The sequence below is a fragment of the Cervus elaphus genome, chromosome 1 (assembly GCF_910594005.1).
Source record: "Cervus elaphus chromosome 1, mCerEla1.1, whole genome shotgun sequence".
NCBI classification, from domain to species: domain Eukaryota; kingdom Metazoa; phylum Chordata; class Mammalia; order Artiodactyla; family Cervidae; genus Cervus; species Cervus elaphus.
Window position 1 is genome coordinate 30,545,104 of NC_057815.1, and position 15,558 is coordinate 30,560,661.

Below are 15,558 nucleotides of genomic sequence, written 5' to 3' on the forward strand. Positions count from 1 at the left end.
ATAGTATCTAAGAAATTATAAAAATTCCTTTCTTAAGGGTATGTGTTTCTTTTATCTCTCTATCCCTTCTCTAAAATATATGTCCTTGTAATTATTTACTATCAAAATATAAACAATTTCCATATGTATTTGAGAATTTTGTAACCCAGATGAATTCATTAAAAAGTAATGCATTAGACTGTGAGCTGGTAAGTGAATGTAGTTTTTAGCTACTTGAATGTTTAGGGCTTCCAAGGTGTCTCAGTGGTAAAGAATCCACCTGCTAATGCAAGAGATGCAGCTTTGTTCCCTGGTCTGGGATGATCCCCTGAAGAAGAAAATGGTAACCACTCTAGTATTCTTGCCTGGAGAACCCCATGGACAGAGAGCCTGCCGGGCTACAGTCCAGGGGGTCACAAAGAGTTGGGCATGACTCAGTGACTGAACATCATCATCATCATATGAATTTGAAATATTCTACAAATGAATTAAATGATATATCTGTTTTTTAAACACCTGTTTTTCTTATCTTTTCTATTTGAAGGAATTAGCTGAACAACTTAAAGCCCAACTTGATAAGGCAAATAAATTCCAAGACACCATAACACAGATGTCATCAAAAAAATCTAGGGTAGAGGTAAGTAATAACAGTTTGATTATAGGTAGCCAGTTACCTTGTGTAATACTTCTGCTTTGTAGTGGTACTATTTAATGTTAAATGTGTCTATATCTCTTATTGATGTGTTTGTATATATTTATGCTTGTTTGCTTGTTTTTAATATTTATTTTCATATGTATTCTCTTATCTTATACCATTGTGTCCTGATGGACAAAGGCCTAGGTCTTAGGGTCAAGGGGGCCTGGTTTTATTCTGGGCTCTGCCATTTACTGACTGACCTTGCACAAGTCAAACTGGTCATTAACTTCTTTCTGTCCAGAATGAGACACTTGAATTTGGTATCCCTCTCATGTAAAATATTTTGTTCTAGGATTCGTTCACCTATCTATTTGTCAATAAAACAGATAAAAAACATGTCTTTGTGGAGTATTATTTGACTAGGAGGAGAGAGATAGTAAGTGATAAAGGTTATAATAAACTGTACGGCATAGTCGAAGGTTATGTATCCTAAGCAGGGTAGAGGGAATCTTGAGTGTCAGGTCTGCTGTATGTTTATGTGTGTGTGTGTGTCTTGGGATGCACAGGCTAATTCTCATTGGAGAAGTGATGCAAGGACTTGAAGGAAGTTAAACAGTGATCTCTGTGTCTCTGAGTGAAGAGCTCTGTGGACATAAGGAACAGAAGATTGGATGTGTGTCCAGTATTTAGACGAAATAGCAAGGAGACCAGTGTTACTGGAGTGAAATGAGTGAAAGAGAAGTGGAAGATCCAGATCAGAGAGTCTGTGGGAGGCCAGATCATGTTAAGCTTAAAAGTCATAATAAGGAAGTAGGTTTTTATTCTGGGTGAGAAGTAAAACTGTTCAGATTTTTGAGCAGAAAATGCATTTTGACAGAACCATCCTGGCTTTTTTGTTAGGAGTAGATTGAAGGAGAATAAGGGCAAACATGGGGTCTAATTAAGCTTTTGCATTAATACACATAAGAAAGAATAGTGAACTTGACTAATATAGTAACTGAAGAGATATTCGAAGTAATTAGATTTTTTACATGCATAAATGTTTTCCATGTATATTTTGAAGGACTTGATTATTGTGATGGTTTAGATGAGAGAGGAATATGAAATAGTGCTGAGAATCTTTGTATCTCTTGTCATCAAAGATATTTTCTGTTTTGGCAATGTCTTTCCTGGTTTTGATTATCAGGGTGATGGTGGCTTTATAGAATGAATTTAGGAGTGTTTCTTCTTCTTCAATCTTTTTGAAGTGTTTGAGAAGGATCACTGTAAGTTCTTATTTGTGTATCTGGAAGAATTTCCCAGTGAAACCATCTGGTCCTGGACTTTTTTTTTGCAGGGAGGATTTTTATTTTTACAAATTTGATTTCAGTTCTAGTGAAATTCATCAGTCTGTTCCAAATTATCTACTTCTTTTTTGTTCAGTTTTGGTAGGCTGTGTGTTTCTAGAGAATTTTCCAATTCTTCTAGGTTGTACACTTTGTTGGCATGTAATTGTTCATAGTATTTTCTTTTGGTACTTTTGTATTCTGCAATATTGGTTGTTATTTCTCCCATTTTATTTCTTCTTCTTTTTTTGGGGTGGGGTCCTCTCTTTTCTTAAAGTTCTTGGCCAGAGATTTGTTGATTTTGTTTATTCTTTCAAAGGACCAGCTCTGAGTTTTATTGATATTTTTCTATTTTTAAAAAATCCTTTATGTATTTATTCTCTGACCTTTATTATTTCCTTCCTTATCCTATCTTTAGGTTTTGTTGTGTGATTCTTTTAGGTGGCAAGTTGTGTTCCTTATTTGTGATTTTTCTTGTTTCTTGAGAAAGGCTTGTATCACTGTGAACTTCTCTTTGCTTTGGCTGCATCTCATAGATTTCCTATGGTTGTGTTTTCATTGTCATTTATCTCAAGATATTTTTTAACTTCCTCTTGATTTCATCATGACCCTTAGTTTTTAAATAGTATGTTGTTTAGTCTCCATATTATTGTTTTTTTTCCTAGTTTCTCATTCAATATTTGATTTCTAGTTTCATGCGATTGTGGTCAGAAAAGATGCTTGAAATAATTATTATACTCAAATTTCTTGAAGATTGTTTTGTGTCTTAGTTTATGGTGAATTCTAGAGAGTGTTCTATTCACACTCAAAAAGAATTTGTATTTTTTGTTTTGTTTTTATATAGAGTCCTGAAAACATAAATGACGTTTAACTGTTCTATCATATCATTTAGAGCCTCTGTTGCCTTACTGATTTTCTGTTTGGAAGATCTGTCCATTGACATGTGTTTCGTATTAAGTCTCATACTACTTTTGTATTCCCATCATTTTCTCCCTTTATGTCTGTTAGTATAGGTTTAGTACTTTGGGTGTTCCTGTATTGGTTGCACATATGTTATTGAGTGTAAAGTCCTCTTCTTTTGTAAATCTTTTATTATTACACGGGCTTCCCTTGTGACTCAGCTGGTAAAGAATCTGCCTGCAGTGTGGGAGACCTGATCGATCCCTGGGTTGGGAAGATCCCCTGGAGAAGGGAAAGGCTACCTGCTCCAGTATTCTGGCCTGGAGAATTCCGTGGACTGTATAGTCCATGGGGCTGCAAAGAGTTGACATGACTGAGTGACTTTCCCTTTCACTTTATTATTATATAGCGTTCTTCTTACTTCTCTTTGTATCCATTGCTTTAAAGTCTGTTTTGTTTGAGAAGAGCATTGGTACCCCCTTTCTCGCGGTTATGTTTGCATGAGTTGTTGTTCTCCAGCCCATCATGTTCAACCTGTGTATGTCTTTTGCCCTAAAGTTGGTTTCTGCAGGTAGTTTATTGTAGGCTCTTCTTTTATCATCTCGTCAGCCTTTCTGTGTCTTTTTTTTTTATCTTTCTATTGAAGGATAATTGCTTTACAGAATTTTGCTGTTTTCTGTCAAACCTCAGCATGTATCAGCCATAGGTATACATATATCCCCTCTCTTTTGAACCTCCCTCCCATCTCACTCCCCATCCCACCCTCTAGGTTGAAACAGAACCCCTGTTTGAGTTTCCTGAGCCATATGGCAAATTCCCTTCGGCTATCTGTTTTACATGTGGTAATATAAGTTTCCACGTTACTCTTTCCATACATCTCACCCTCTCCTCCCCTCTCCCCATGTCCATAAGTCTATTCTCTATGTCTGTTTCTCCATTGCTGCCCTTTAAATAAATTCTTCAGTACCATTTTTCTAGATTCCATATATATGCATTAGAATACAATATTTATCCTTCTCTTTCAGATTCACTTTACTCTGTATAATAGGTTCTAGGTTCATCCACTTCATCAGAACTGACTCAAATGTGTTCCTTTTTATGGCTGAGTAATATTCCCTTGTGCATATGTACCACAACTTCTTTATCCATTCATCTGTCGATGGACATCTAGGTTGCTTCCATGTCCTAGCTATTGTAAATAGTGCTGCAGTGAACAATGGGATACATGTGTCTTTTTCAATTTTGGGTTCCTCAGGGTATATGCCTAGAAGTGGGATTGCTGGGTCACATGATGATTTTATTCATGGTTTTTTAAGGAATCTCTGTACCATCTTCCATAGTGGATGCCTCAGTTTACATTCCCACCAACAGTGCAAGAGCATTCCCTTTTCTCCACACCCTCTCCAGCATTTATTGTTTGTAGACTTTGGTGGTGGCCATTCTGACTAGTGTGAGGTGATATCTCATTGTGGTTTGATTTGCATTTCTCTAATAATGAGCGATGTTGAACATCTTTCTATGTGTTTGTTAGCCATTTATATGTCGTCTTTGGAGAAATGTCTGTTTAGGTCTTTTTCCACTTTTTGATTGGGTTGTTTCTTTTTCTAGCATTGAGTTGTATGAGCTGCTTGTATATTTAGGAAATTAATCCTTTGTCAATTGTTTCCTTTGCTATTATTTTCTCCCATTCTGAGGGGTTTTTTTTTCACCTTGCTTATAGTTTCCTTTGTGGTACAAAAGCTTTTAAGTTTAATCAGGTCCCGTTTATTTACTTTTGTTTTTATTGCCATTACTCTGGGAGGTGGGTCATAGAGGATCTTGCTTTGATTTATGTCATTGAGAGTTCTGCTTATGTTTTTCTCTAAGAGTTTTGTATTTATTGGTCTTACATTTAGATCTTTAATCCATTTTGAATTTATCTTTGTGTATGGTGTTAGGAAGTGTTCTAATTTCATCCTTTTACATATAGCTGTGCAGTTTTCCCAGCACCATTATCTGAAGAGGCTGTCTTTGCCCCATTATATATTCTTGACTCCTTTGTCAAAAATAAGGTACGCATAGGTGCAAGGGTTTATTTCTGGCCTTTCTGTCTTGTTCCATTGGTCTGTATTTTTGTGCCAGTACCATACCATTGATGACTGTAGCTTTGTGGTGTAATCTGAGGTCAGGAAGGTTGCTTCCTCCATCTTCATTCTTCTTTCTCAAGACTGCTTTGGTTATTTGGGGTTTTTTGTGTTTCCATATGAATTATGAAATTTTTTGTTCTAGTTCTGTGAAAAATGTCATTGGTAATTTGATAGGGGTCACATTGAATCTGTAGATTGCATTTGGTAGTATAGTCATTTTCAGAATATTGATTCTTCCTACCCAGAAACATGGACTATCTCTCCATCTGTTTGTCATCTTTGATTTCTTTCATTAGTGTCTTATAATTTTCTGTGTACAGTTCTTTTGTCTCCTTAGGTAAGTTTATTCCTAGATGTTTAATTTTTTTTGTTGCAGTGTTGAATGGGATTGATTCTTTAATTTCTCTTTCTGATTTTTCATTGTTAGTATATAGAAATGCAAGTGATTTCTGTTTATTGATTTTGTATCCTGCAGGTTTGCTAAATTCACTGATTAGCTCTAGTAATTTTCTGATACTATCTTTAGGGTTCTCTGTGTACAGTATCATGTGATGTACAAATAGTGAGAGCTTTACTTTTTATTTTCTGATCGCAATTCATTTTATTTCTTTTTCTTCTCTGATTGCTGTAGCTAGGACTTCCAAAACTGTGTTTAATAATAGGGGTGAAAGTGGACACCCTTGTCTTGTTCCTGATCTTATGGGGAATGCTTTCAGTTTTTCACCATTGAGAATAATGTTTGCTGTGGGTTTATCATATATGGCCTTTATTGTATTGAGATAGGTTCCTTCTATGCCCATTTTTTAAGGAGTTTTAATCATAAATTGGTGCTGAATAATGACAAAGGCTTTTTCCGCATCTATTGAGATTATCATATGGATTTTATCATTCAGTTTGTTTTTTTTCCATTTATTTTTATTAGTTGGAGTCTAATTACTTTACAATATTGTAGTGGTTTTTGCCATACATTGACATGAATCAGCCATGGATTTACATGTGTTCCCCATCCTGAACCCCCCTCCCACCTCCCTCCCCATCCCATCCTTCTTGGTCATCCCAGTGCACCAGCCCCGAGCACTTGTCTCATGCATCCAACCTGCGCTGGTGATCTGTTTCACACTTGATAATATACATGTTTCGATGCTGTTCTCTCAGATCATCCCACCCTCGCCTTCTCCCATAGAGTCCAAAAGTCTGTTACTGTTCATGGGAATGCAAACTAGTACAACCACTATGGAGAACAGTGTGGAGATTCCTAAAAAACTGGAAATAGAACTGCCATATGACCCAGCAATCCCACTCCTGGGCATACACACCGAGGAACCCAGATCTGAAAGAGACACATGCACCCCAATGTTCAATAATATGGTGTATCATATTAATTGATTTGCGTATATTGAAGAATCCTTGCATCCCTGGAATAAACCCAAGTTGATCATGGTTAATGAGCTTCTTCATGTGTTGTTGATTCTGTTTGCTAAAATTTTGTTGAGGATTTTTGCATCTATGTTCATCAGTGATATTAGCCTGTAGTTTTCTTTTTTTGCGTTGTCTGTGTCTGGTTTTGGTATCAGGCTAATGGTGCCCTAGTAGAATGAGTTTGGAAGTGTTCCTTCCTCTGCAGTCTTTTTAAAGAGTTTTAGAAGGATAGGCATTAGCTCTTCTCTAAATGTTTGATAGAATTCTCCTGTGAAGCTGTTTGGTCCTGGGCTTTTGTTTTTTGGGAGATTTTTGATTACAGCTTCAATTTCAGTGCTTACAATTGGGTTGTTCATAATTTCTCTCTCTTCCTGATGCAGTCTTGGGAGGTTGAACTTTTCTAAGAATCTGTCCATTTCTTCAAGGTTATCCATTTTATTGCCATATAGTTTGTCATAATAGACTCATAATCCTTTGTATTTCTGCATTTTCTGTTGTAACCTCTCCTTTTCATTTCTAATTTTGTTGATTTGATTCTTCTTTCTTATTTTCTTGATCAGTCTGGTTAAAGGTTTGTCAATTTTGTTTATTTTCTCTAAGAACTGATTTTTAGCTTTATTAATCTTTAGTATTTTTTCTTTCATTTCTTTTTCATTTATTTCTGCTTGGATCTTTATAATTTCTTTCCTCTGCTAATTCTGGGGGTTTTCTTTCTTTTTTTTCTTTTCCCAGTTGTTTTAGGTGTAAAGTTAAGTTGTCCAGTTGATGTTTTTCTTGTTTCTTGAGGCAGGATTGTACTGCTATAAATTACCCCTTAGAACTGCTTTTGCCGCATCCCATAGGTTTTGCGTTGTCATGTTTTCATTGTCATTTGTTTCTAGGAATTTTTTGACTTCCCTTTTGATTTCTTCAGTGACCTGTTGGTTATTTAGAAACATATTGTTTAATCTCCATGTGTTTGTGTTTTTCACAGTTCTTTTCTTGTAGTTGATATCTAGTCTCATAGCGTTGTGGTCAGAAAAGATGCTTGATACAATTTCAATTTTCTTAAGTTTACTGAGGTTTGATTTGTGACCCAAGATGTGATCTATCCTGGAGAATATTCCATGTGCACTTGAGAAGAAGGTGTATTCTTCTGCATTTGGATGGAATGTCTTGAACGTATCAATGAGATCCATCTCATCTAATACATCAATTAAGACTTGTATTTCCTTATTAATTTTGTTTTGATGAACTGTCCATTGTTTTGAGTGAGGTGTTAAAATCTCCTACTATTATTGTGTTATTGTCAATTTCTCCTTTCATGTCTGTCAGTGTTTGTTTTATGTATGGGGTACTCCTATCTTGGGTGCATAGATATTTACAATTGCTATGTCTTCCTCTTGGATTGATCCCTTGATCATTATGTAGTGTCCTTCCTTATCTCTTGTAATATTCCCCATTTTAAGGTCTGCTTGGTCTGATATGAGGACTGCTAACCCAGCTTTCTTTTGCTTCCTGTCTGCATGGAATGTATTTTTCCATCCTCTCAGTTTCAGTCCCTACGTCTCTTTAGGTCTGAAGTGGGTTTCTTTTAACCAGCATAGATACGGGTCATGTTTTTGTATCCAGCCAGCCAGTCTGTGTCTTTTGGTTGGAGCATTTAATCTGTTTACACTTAAATTAATCATTGATATATATGTTCCTGTTGCCATTTTCTTCATTGTTTGGGGTTGATTTTGTAGATCTTTTTCTTCTCTTGTATTTCTTGACTATATAAGTCCCTTTAACATTTGTTGTAAAGTTGGTTTGGTGGTACTGAACTCTTTTAACTTTTGCTTGTCTGAAAAGCTTTTGATTTCTCCATCAATTTTGAATGAGATACTTGGTTTTACTCTGGTACAGTAATCTTGGTTGTAGATTTTTCCCTCTCAGTACTTTACATATATCCTGCCATTTCCTTCTGGCTTGCAGAGTTTCTGCTGAAAGATCAGCTGCTAAACGTATGGGGTTTTCCTTGTATATTACTTGTTGCTTTTCCACTGCTGCTTTTAATATTCTTTCTTAGTATTTAATCTTTGCTAGTTTGATTAGTGTGTGTCTTAGCGTGTTTCTCCTTTGGTTTATCCTGTATGGGACTCTTTGTGTCTGTTGAACTTGACTATTTCCTTTTCCATGTTGGTGAAATTTTCAACTATAATCTCTTCAAAAATTTTCTCATACCCTTTCTTTTTCTCTTCTGCTTCTGAGATCTGTATATTTTGAATGTTGGTGCATTTGATACTGCCTTAGAATTCTCTGAGAACTGAGACTCAGTTCTTTTCATTCTTTTTACTTTTTCTGCTCTTCAGAAGTTATTTCCGTGATTTTATTTTCCAGCTCACTGATTTGTTCTTCTACTTCAGATATTCTGCTTTTGATTTCCTTCTAGAGTATTTTTAATTTCAGTAAGTGTGTTGTTAGTCTCTATATGGTTATTCTTTAATTCTTCTGGGTCTTTGTTAATTGATTCTTGCACTTTCTCCTTCCTGTTTTCAAGAATTTTGATCCTCTTTTCTATCATTATTCTGAATCCTTTTTCAGGTAGTTTGCTTATTTCCCATTCATTTATTTGAACTTCTGTGTTGTGCAGTATTTCTCTGCCTTTTCATTATTTTTTTTTAAAGTTATTGTGTTTGAGGTCTTCTTTTCCCAGTCTTCAAGGTTGAATTATTTCTTACTTTTGGTTTCTGCCCCCCTACGGTTGGTCCAGTGGTTTGTGTAAGCTTCATATAGGGTGAGATTTGTGCTGAATTTTTTTTTGGTTTTTCCTCTGATGGGCAAGGCTGAGTGAGGTGGTAATCCTGTCTCCTGTTGACTGGGTTTTTTTTGTTTGTTTGTTTGTTGTTTGGATGAGGCGTCCTGCACAGGGTGCTACTGGTGGTTGGATGATGCCAGTTCTTGTATTCAAGTGGTTTCATTTGTGGGAGTTCTAACTAGTTGATACTTCCTAGGTTAGTTCTCTGGCAGTCCAGGGTCTTGGAGTTAGTGCTCCCACTCTAAAGGCTCAGAGCTTGATCTCTGAACTGGGGGTCTTCTGGAATCTGAGACTGAGCCGCATGAGCTTTCTGCCAAGTTTGTTTTTGTTGTCCTGGTTTCCAGCATGCCAATTCCACTGCGCTGGGTTTCTTTTGTGTTTGACTTCCATAGCATGAGCTTTTGCCCAATTCGGCTTCTGCCGTGCTTGGTCTCTGCCTTGCAGGGGCTGAGCTGAGGTTATTTCAGCCAGATTACACCCAAGTCACGGCACCAGATACTTTGGAGGAGTGTGTAGTTTCCTCAGTTCTGTCTTGCAGCAGCAAAGGTTAGAAATGGCAGACCAGTGTTATAGCTTGGTTACAGCTCAGAGAGCACACTGTTACTCTCTCAAGCATCAGAACCTTCTGGTTTAGTTTCTTTTTGCTGCTCGCGTCCCTTCAGATTTTCCGCTGTTGACTTATCACTGTGGAAATTCTGCCATCCCGCTGCCTGCTCAGCCTGCCCACCAGCCCGTAGCACCTCCCCAGGGCTGCAAGGCCCACACCTCTGTTCTGTTTCTGAGATCTTGTGTCATCTTTACTTTCATTACTCTAAATTTTTTTTCATATAAATTTCTTATCTCCTGATTATTTGGTTGTTCTAGTAGATTTTTATCTTTGTCCTTCATCTTCAAGGTTGAAAGTATCTATAAGCTGAGATAGCCTTTAAAATATGACACTATTAATACTAGTTGATTAATAGTGAAAATACATAATACTGTGTGTGCATGTAAGATCGAAAATTTGGATGCATTTTTTTCCCTTTCTGTTTCGACAGGGAAAGTAAATCTCTAGTAACTGAAATTGAAATAGCTTTCTTTAATAATTAATTCTCCTTGGAGAGATAGACCGAAATGCAAATAATTTGCTTAGTCTTGTTTTGAATTGATTTTTAATGAAGTTGTTAGCTAGTATACTTTATGTCATTTTTTTATTAGGACCTTTTCAGTAAAATTCTGTTTTTATCATAGAATGCAGTTTGGTGTATATTTAATAAAAGTTCATGGGAATAACTTCTTTTGAAGAGTAGAAGTGAAAAGAATCATTTGAGGGCTGTTAATTGAAAGAATAAAAGTTACGTGGAATACTATTGTGGTAGATAATTCAGCAAGTTCATTCTGTTGTTTAATTGCTTTCAAGGTTTGGTAGGGTCTTTATTCTTTTTTTGTACCTTAAGCCTATACCGTCTTTGTCAGTATACTTCAGTTATGGTTTGAAGGGGACACTGTGTGGAATTGCAGTCTCCTTCTGCTACGATAGAATTGCCATTCTTTTTTTTTTAAATTTTTTATTGTAGCAAAGTAGATTCACAATGTTGTTAGTTTCTAGTGTACAGCAGACTGATTCAGTTTGTACATAACACGTGTCAATTCTTTTTGGATTCTTTTCTGATTTACTTTATTAGATAATGTTTAGCAGAGTTCTCTGTGCTATACAGTAGTTCCTTGTTGGTTATCTGTTTTAAAAGTAGTGCATATATGTCAGTCCCAAGCTCCCAGTCTACCCCTTCCACCTGCCCTGCCCTACTGGTAACCATAAGCTTGTTCTCTAAGTCTGTGACTCTGTTTCTGTTTTGTAAATAAATTCGTTGGTGCCCCCCTCTTTTTTGTTTTGTTTTTTTTTAGGATTCCACATATAAACATGTATTGTTCTTTCGGTGTCTAACTTGTTTCACTCAGTATGACATTCGCTAGGTCTATCTGTTTTGCTGCAGATTGCTTTTTTTTTTAATTGCTAAGTGATACTCTACTCTCTGTGTGTATCATATGGTCTTATCCATGTTTTTGTTGATGGACATTTAGGTTACTTCCATGTCCTTGCTATTGTAAATAGTGGTGCAGTGTGTATTAGGGTGCATGTGTCTTTTTGAATTGTGGTTTTCTCAGGGTATATGCCCAGTAGTGGGATTGCTGGCTCATATGGTGGTTCTGTTTTTAGTTTTTAGAAGAATCTCCATACTTTTCTTCATAATGGCTATATCAATTTACATTGCCACCAACAGTGCCTGCACTCTCTCCAGCTTTTACTATTTGTAGATTTTTTGACAACGGCTATTTTAAGTGGTGTGAGGTGACATCTCATTGTAGTTTTGATTTGCATTTCTCTAGTGATTAGCTGTGTTCAGCATCTTTTCGAACGTGCCTCTTCACCATCTGTGTGTCTTCTTTGGGGAAATGTCTGTTTAAGTCATCTACCCTATATTGATTGTGTGTTTGTTTGTTTGTTTTAATATTGAGCCACATGAGCTGTTTGTAAATTTTGGAGATTAATCCCTTACTGATCTCATTGTTTGCAAATATTTTCTCCCATTCTATTGGTTGTCTTTTCATATTACTCTGGGAGACAGCCTCAAGAAGATAGTACTGTGGTTTACTTTAAAGAGTGTTCTGCCTGTAGTTTCCTCTAAGTGTTTTTGTAGAATCTGGTCTTAAATTTGTGTTTTCCGTCGTGTTGAGTTTATTTTTTGTGTATGGTGGTAAGGAACGTTCCAGTTTCCTTGTTTTACATGTAGCTGTTCTGTTTTCTTGGGAACATTTTTTGAAGAGACCATCTTCCTTCCCTTATATAGTCTTGCCCCCGTTGTAATAGATTAATTGACCATAGGTGTGTGGGTTTTTTGATGCTGAAGGTGCAACTCCAATACTTTGGCCACCTCATGAGAAGAGTTGATTCATTGGAAAAGACCCTGATGCTGGGAGGGATTGGGGGCAGGACGAGAAGGGGACGACAGAGGATGAGATGGCTGGATGCCATCACTGACTGACCGGGGGTTTGTGATGGACAGGGAGGCCTGGTGTGCTGCGATTCATGAGGTCTCAAAGAGTCGGACACGACTGAGTGACTGAACTGAACTGAACTGACTGTGTGGGTTTATTTGTGGGTTTTTTTATCCTGTTCCATTGATCTATATTTCTGTTTTCATGCCGGTACCATACTGTTTTGATGTCTGTAGCTTTGTAGTATAGTCTGAAGTCAGGGATTCTGATTCCTCTAGCACCATTTTTCTTTCTCAAGATTCATTTTGCTTTTCAAGTTCTTTTGTGTTTCCATACAAATAATTTTCTTTTCGTTTTGTTCTAAAAAAAATGCCATTGGTAATTTGGTAGGAATTGCATTCAATCTTTATAGATTGACTTATGCAGTATTGTCATTTTGACAGTATTGGTTCTTTCAAACCAAGAATGTGGTATATCTTCTCATCTGTTTGTATAATCTTTGATTTCTTTCATCACTGTCTTGTTTTTGAAATTTACGTCTATTGTCTCCTTAGGTTGCTTTATTCCTACATGTTTGTTTCTTTTTCATGGGTTGATAAGTGGGATTGTTTCTTTAATTTCTCTTTCTGGCCTTTTGTTTTTAGTGTGTAGATGTATAACAAATTTCTATGTTTTAATTTTGTATACTGTAACTTTACCGATCATTGATGAAATCTAGAAGTTCTCTGGTAGCATCTTTAAGATTTTCTATGTATAGTATGTCATCTGCAGACAGTGGCAGTTTAATTTCTTCTTTTCCAATCTGGATTTCTTTGATTTCTTTTTCTTCTTAAGTTGTGGTGCCTTGGATTTCCAAAACTGTGTTGAATGAAAATGGCCAAAGTGGACATCCTTGTCTTGTTACTCATCTTAGAGGAAATGCTTTCAGCTTTGCATCCATAAGTATGATGTTGGCTGTAGGTTTGTCATAATTGGCTTTTATTATGTTGAGACATGTTTCATCTATGCCCAGTTTCTGGAAGGTTTTCTTTTTTTTTTTTTTTTTATCATAAATGAATGTTGAATTTTGTCAAAAGCTTTTTCTGTAGCTGTTGATATGTCTGTATGGTTTTTATTCTTAAGTTTGTTGATGTATCACTGATTAATTTGAAAATAAGAAAATTATTTGCATCCCTGGGAGAAATCCCACTTGGTCATGCTGTATGACCCTTTCAATATTTTGTTGGGTTCAGCTTGCTAGTATTTTGTTGAGGATTTTTGCATCTGTGTTCATCAGTGATATTGGCCTATAATTTTCTCTTTTTTTGTAGTCACCTGTGTCTCATTTTGGCATTATGGTTGTGGTGGCATCATAGAATGACTTTGGGACTGTTCCTTTGCAGTTTTTTGAAATAGTTTTAGAAGAATAGATGTTAACTTTTTTCTAAATGTAGATATTAACTCTTCTCTAAATGGTAGAATTTGTCTATGAAGCCATTTGTTGCTGGAGTTTTGTTTGTTTGAAGATTTTTAATCATAATTTCAATTCATTACTTGTAATTAGTCTGTTCATATTTCCATTTCTACAGTGGAAGAAAATTCTTGGGAGATTGTACCTTTCTAAGGATGTCTTCATTTCTTCTAGCTTGTCCATATTATTGGCATCTAGTTGCTTGAGGCAGTCTCTTACGAGACTTAATTTTTGTGGTCCATTGTTACTTCTTTTTTATTTTTGGTTTTATTGATTTGAACCCACTCCCTCTTTTTCTTGATGCCTCTGGCTAAAGGTTTTATCAATTTTGTTTTCAAAGAACCAGATTTTAGTTTTATTGATCTTTGAATTTTTTAAAATTTTTATTTAATTTCTGCCCCAATCTTTATGATTTCTTTCCTTCTACTAAATTTGAGTTTTCTTTGTTCCTCTTTTTCTGGTTGTTTTCATTGTAAGGTTAGGTTGTTTATTTGTGTTTTTTCTTTTTTCCAGACATAAGATCGTATTATCTTAAACTTGTCTCTTAGAACTTCTTTTTCACATCCCATCGGTTTTGGATGGTTGGGCTTCATTTCCTTTGTCTGTAGATATTTTTGATTTCCTGTTTGATTTCTTCATTGATCTGTTGGTTGTTTAGCAACATATTGTTTAGCCTCCATGTACTTGTGTTTTTTAGATTTTTATTTTCTTGTGTTAATGTCCAATTTCATAGTGTTGTGGTAAGAAAAGATGCTCAGTACGATTTTAGTTTTGTTAAGTTTACTGAGGCTTGATTTGTGATCCACGATGTAATCTCTTCTGGGGCATGTTCTTACGCAATTGAGAAGAAAATATATTCTACTGCTTTTGGATGCAATTCTCTGCAAATACCAGGTAAGTCTATGCAGTGTAATCAATGATTTAAGGCTTGTGTTTCCTTTTGATCTTCTGTCTGGATGATCTGTTAATGATCTGTTGAGGAAAGAGTTAAAGTTTCCTAGTATTGTTGTTTTGTCGATTTCTCCTTTTATGACTGCTAGTATTTGTATTATTGGGCTGCTCCTACATTAGGTACATGTATATTTATAACTTTTATGTCTTCTTGGATTGATCATTATGTAGTGTCCTTTCTTGCCTCTTATAACAGTCTGTAATTTAAAGTCTGTTTTGTCTGATATGAATATTGCTACTCCAGCTTTCTTTTGATTTCCATTTGCATGGAATACCTGTTTCCATCTTCTTGCTTTCAACTTGTGTATGTTCCTAGATCTGAAGTAGGTCTTTGCAGACAGCATATATACTGATCTGTTTTTTAACATCCATTCAACCAGTCTTTGTTTTGGTTGGAGTATTTATCCCATTAACATTAACATTTAAGATAATTATTGATACATGTTTCCTGTTATTATTGTTTTTCACTAAGTTTTATCACTTGTTTTCACTAAGTTGTGTCTGACTCTTGCAGCTCCATGGACAGTGTAGCATGCCAGGGACCTCTGTCCTCTACCATCTCCCAGAGTTTGCTCAAGTTCTTGTTTATTGAGTTGTTGATGCTATCTAACAATCTCATCCTCAGCCACCCCCTTCCTTTTTTACCTTCAGTCTTTCCCAGCATCAGAGTCTTTTCCAGTGAGTCAACTCTTTGCATCAGGTGGCCAAAGTATTAGAGCCTCATGTTGTTGAAAATCTGAGCCGTAACTTCCACCCCTCCAACCCCCATCCCTGGGAGACCATCTAATACTAACAGGGACGTCTGGCTCAGTCTCTTAAGAGGTCACTATTTCTTCTCCTGTGTCCTGGTATGCATGAGACCCTGAGTGCTCTCTTTAAGAGTGAAATTTCTGTTTCCCCCAGGACTGTTAAATCACTGAAGGTTTGCCTTCAAAGCAAAATTTCTGGGGGCTCCTCCTCCCATTGCCAGACCTGCAGGCTGGGAAGACTGATTAATAACTCAGGACTTTCATTCCTAT

The 15,558-nt window shown here is 36.2% G+C and overlaps 1 protein-coding gene across 3 annotated transcripts in view; it reads left to right on the plus strand.

Annotated features, from left to right (window-relative positions):
• The window catches only part of CWF19L2 (CWF19 like cell cycle control factor 2), a 154,698-nt gene that overhangs the window by 76,827 nt on the left and 62,313 nt on the right, over positions 1-15,558 (plus strand). For all 3 annotated transcript variants that reach the window (XM_043898155.1, XM_043898170.1, XM_043898161.1), the window contains exon 10: positions 524-616. In XM_043898155.1, the coding sequence (XP_043754090.1) occupies positions 524-616 (93 nt within the window). The remainder of the gene's footprint in view (positions 1-523; positions 617-15,558) is intronic.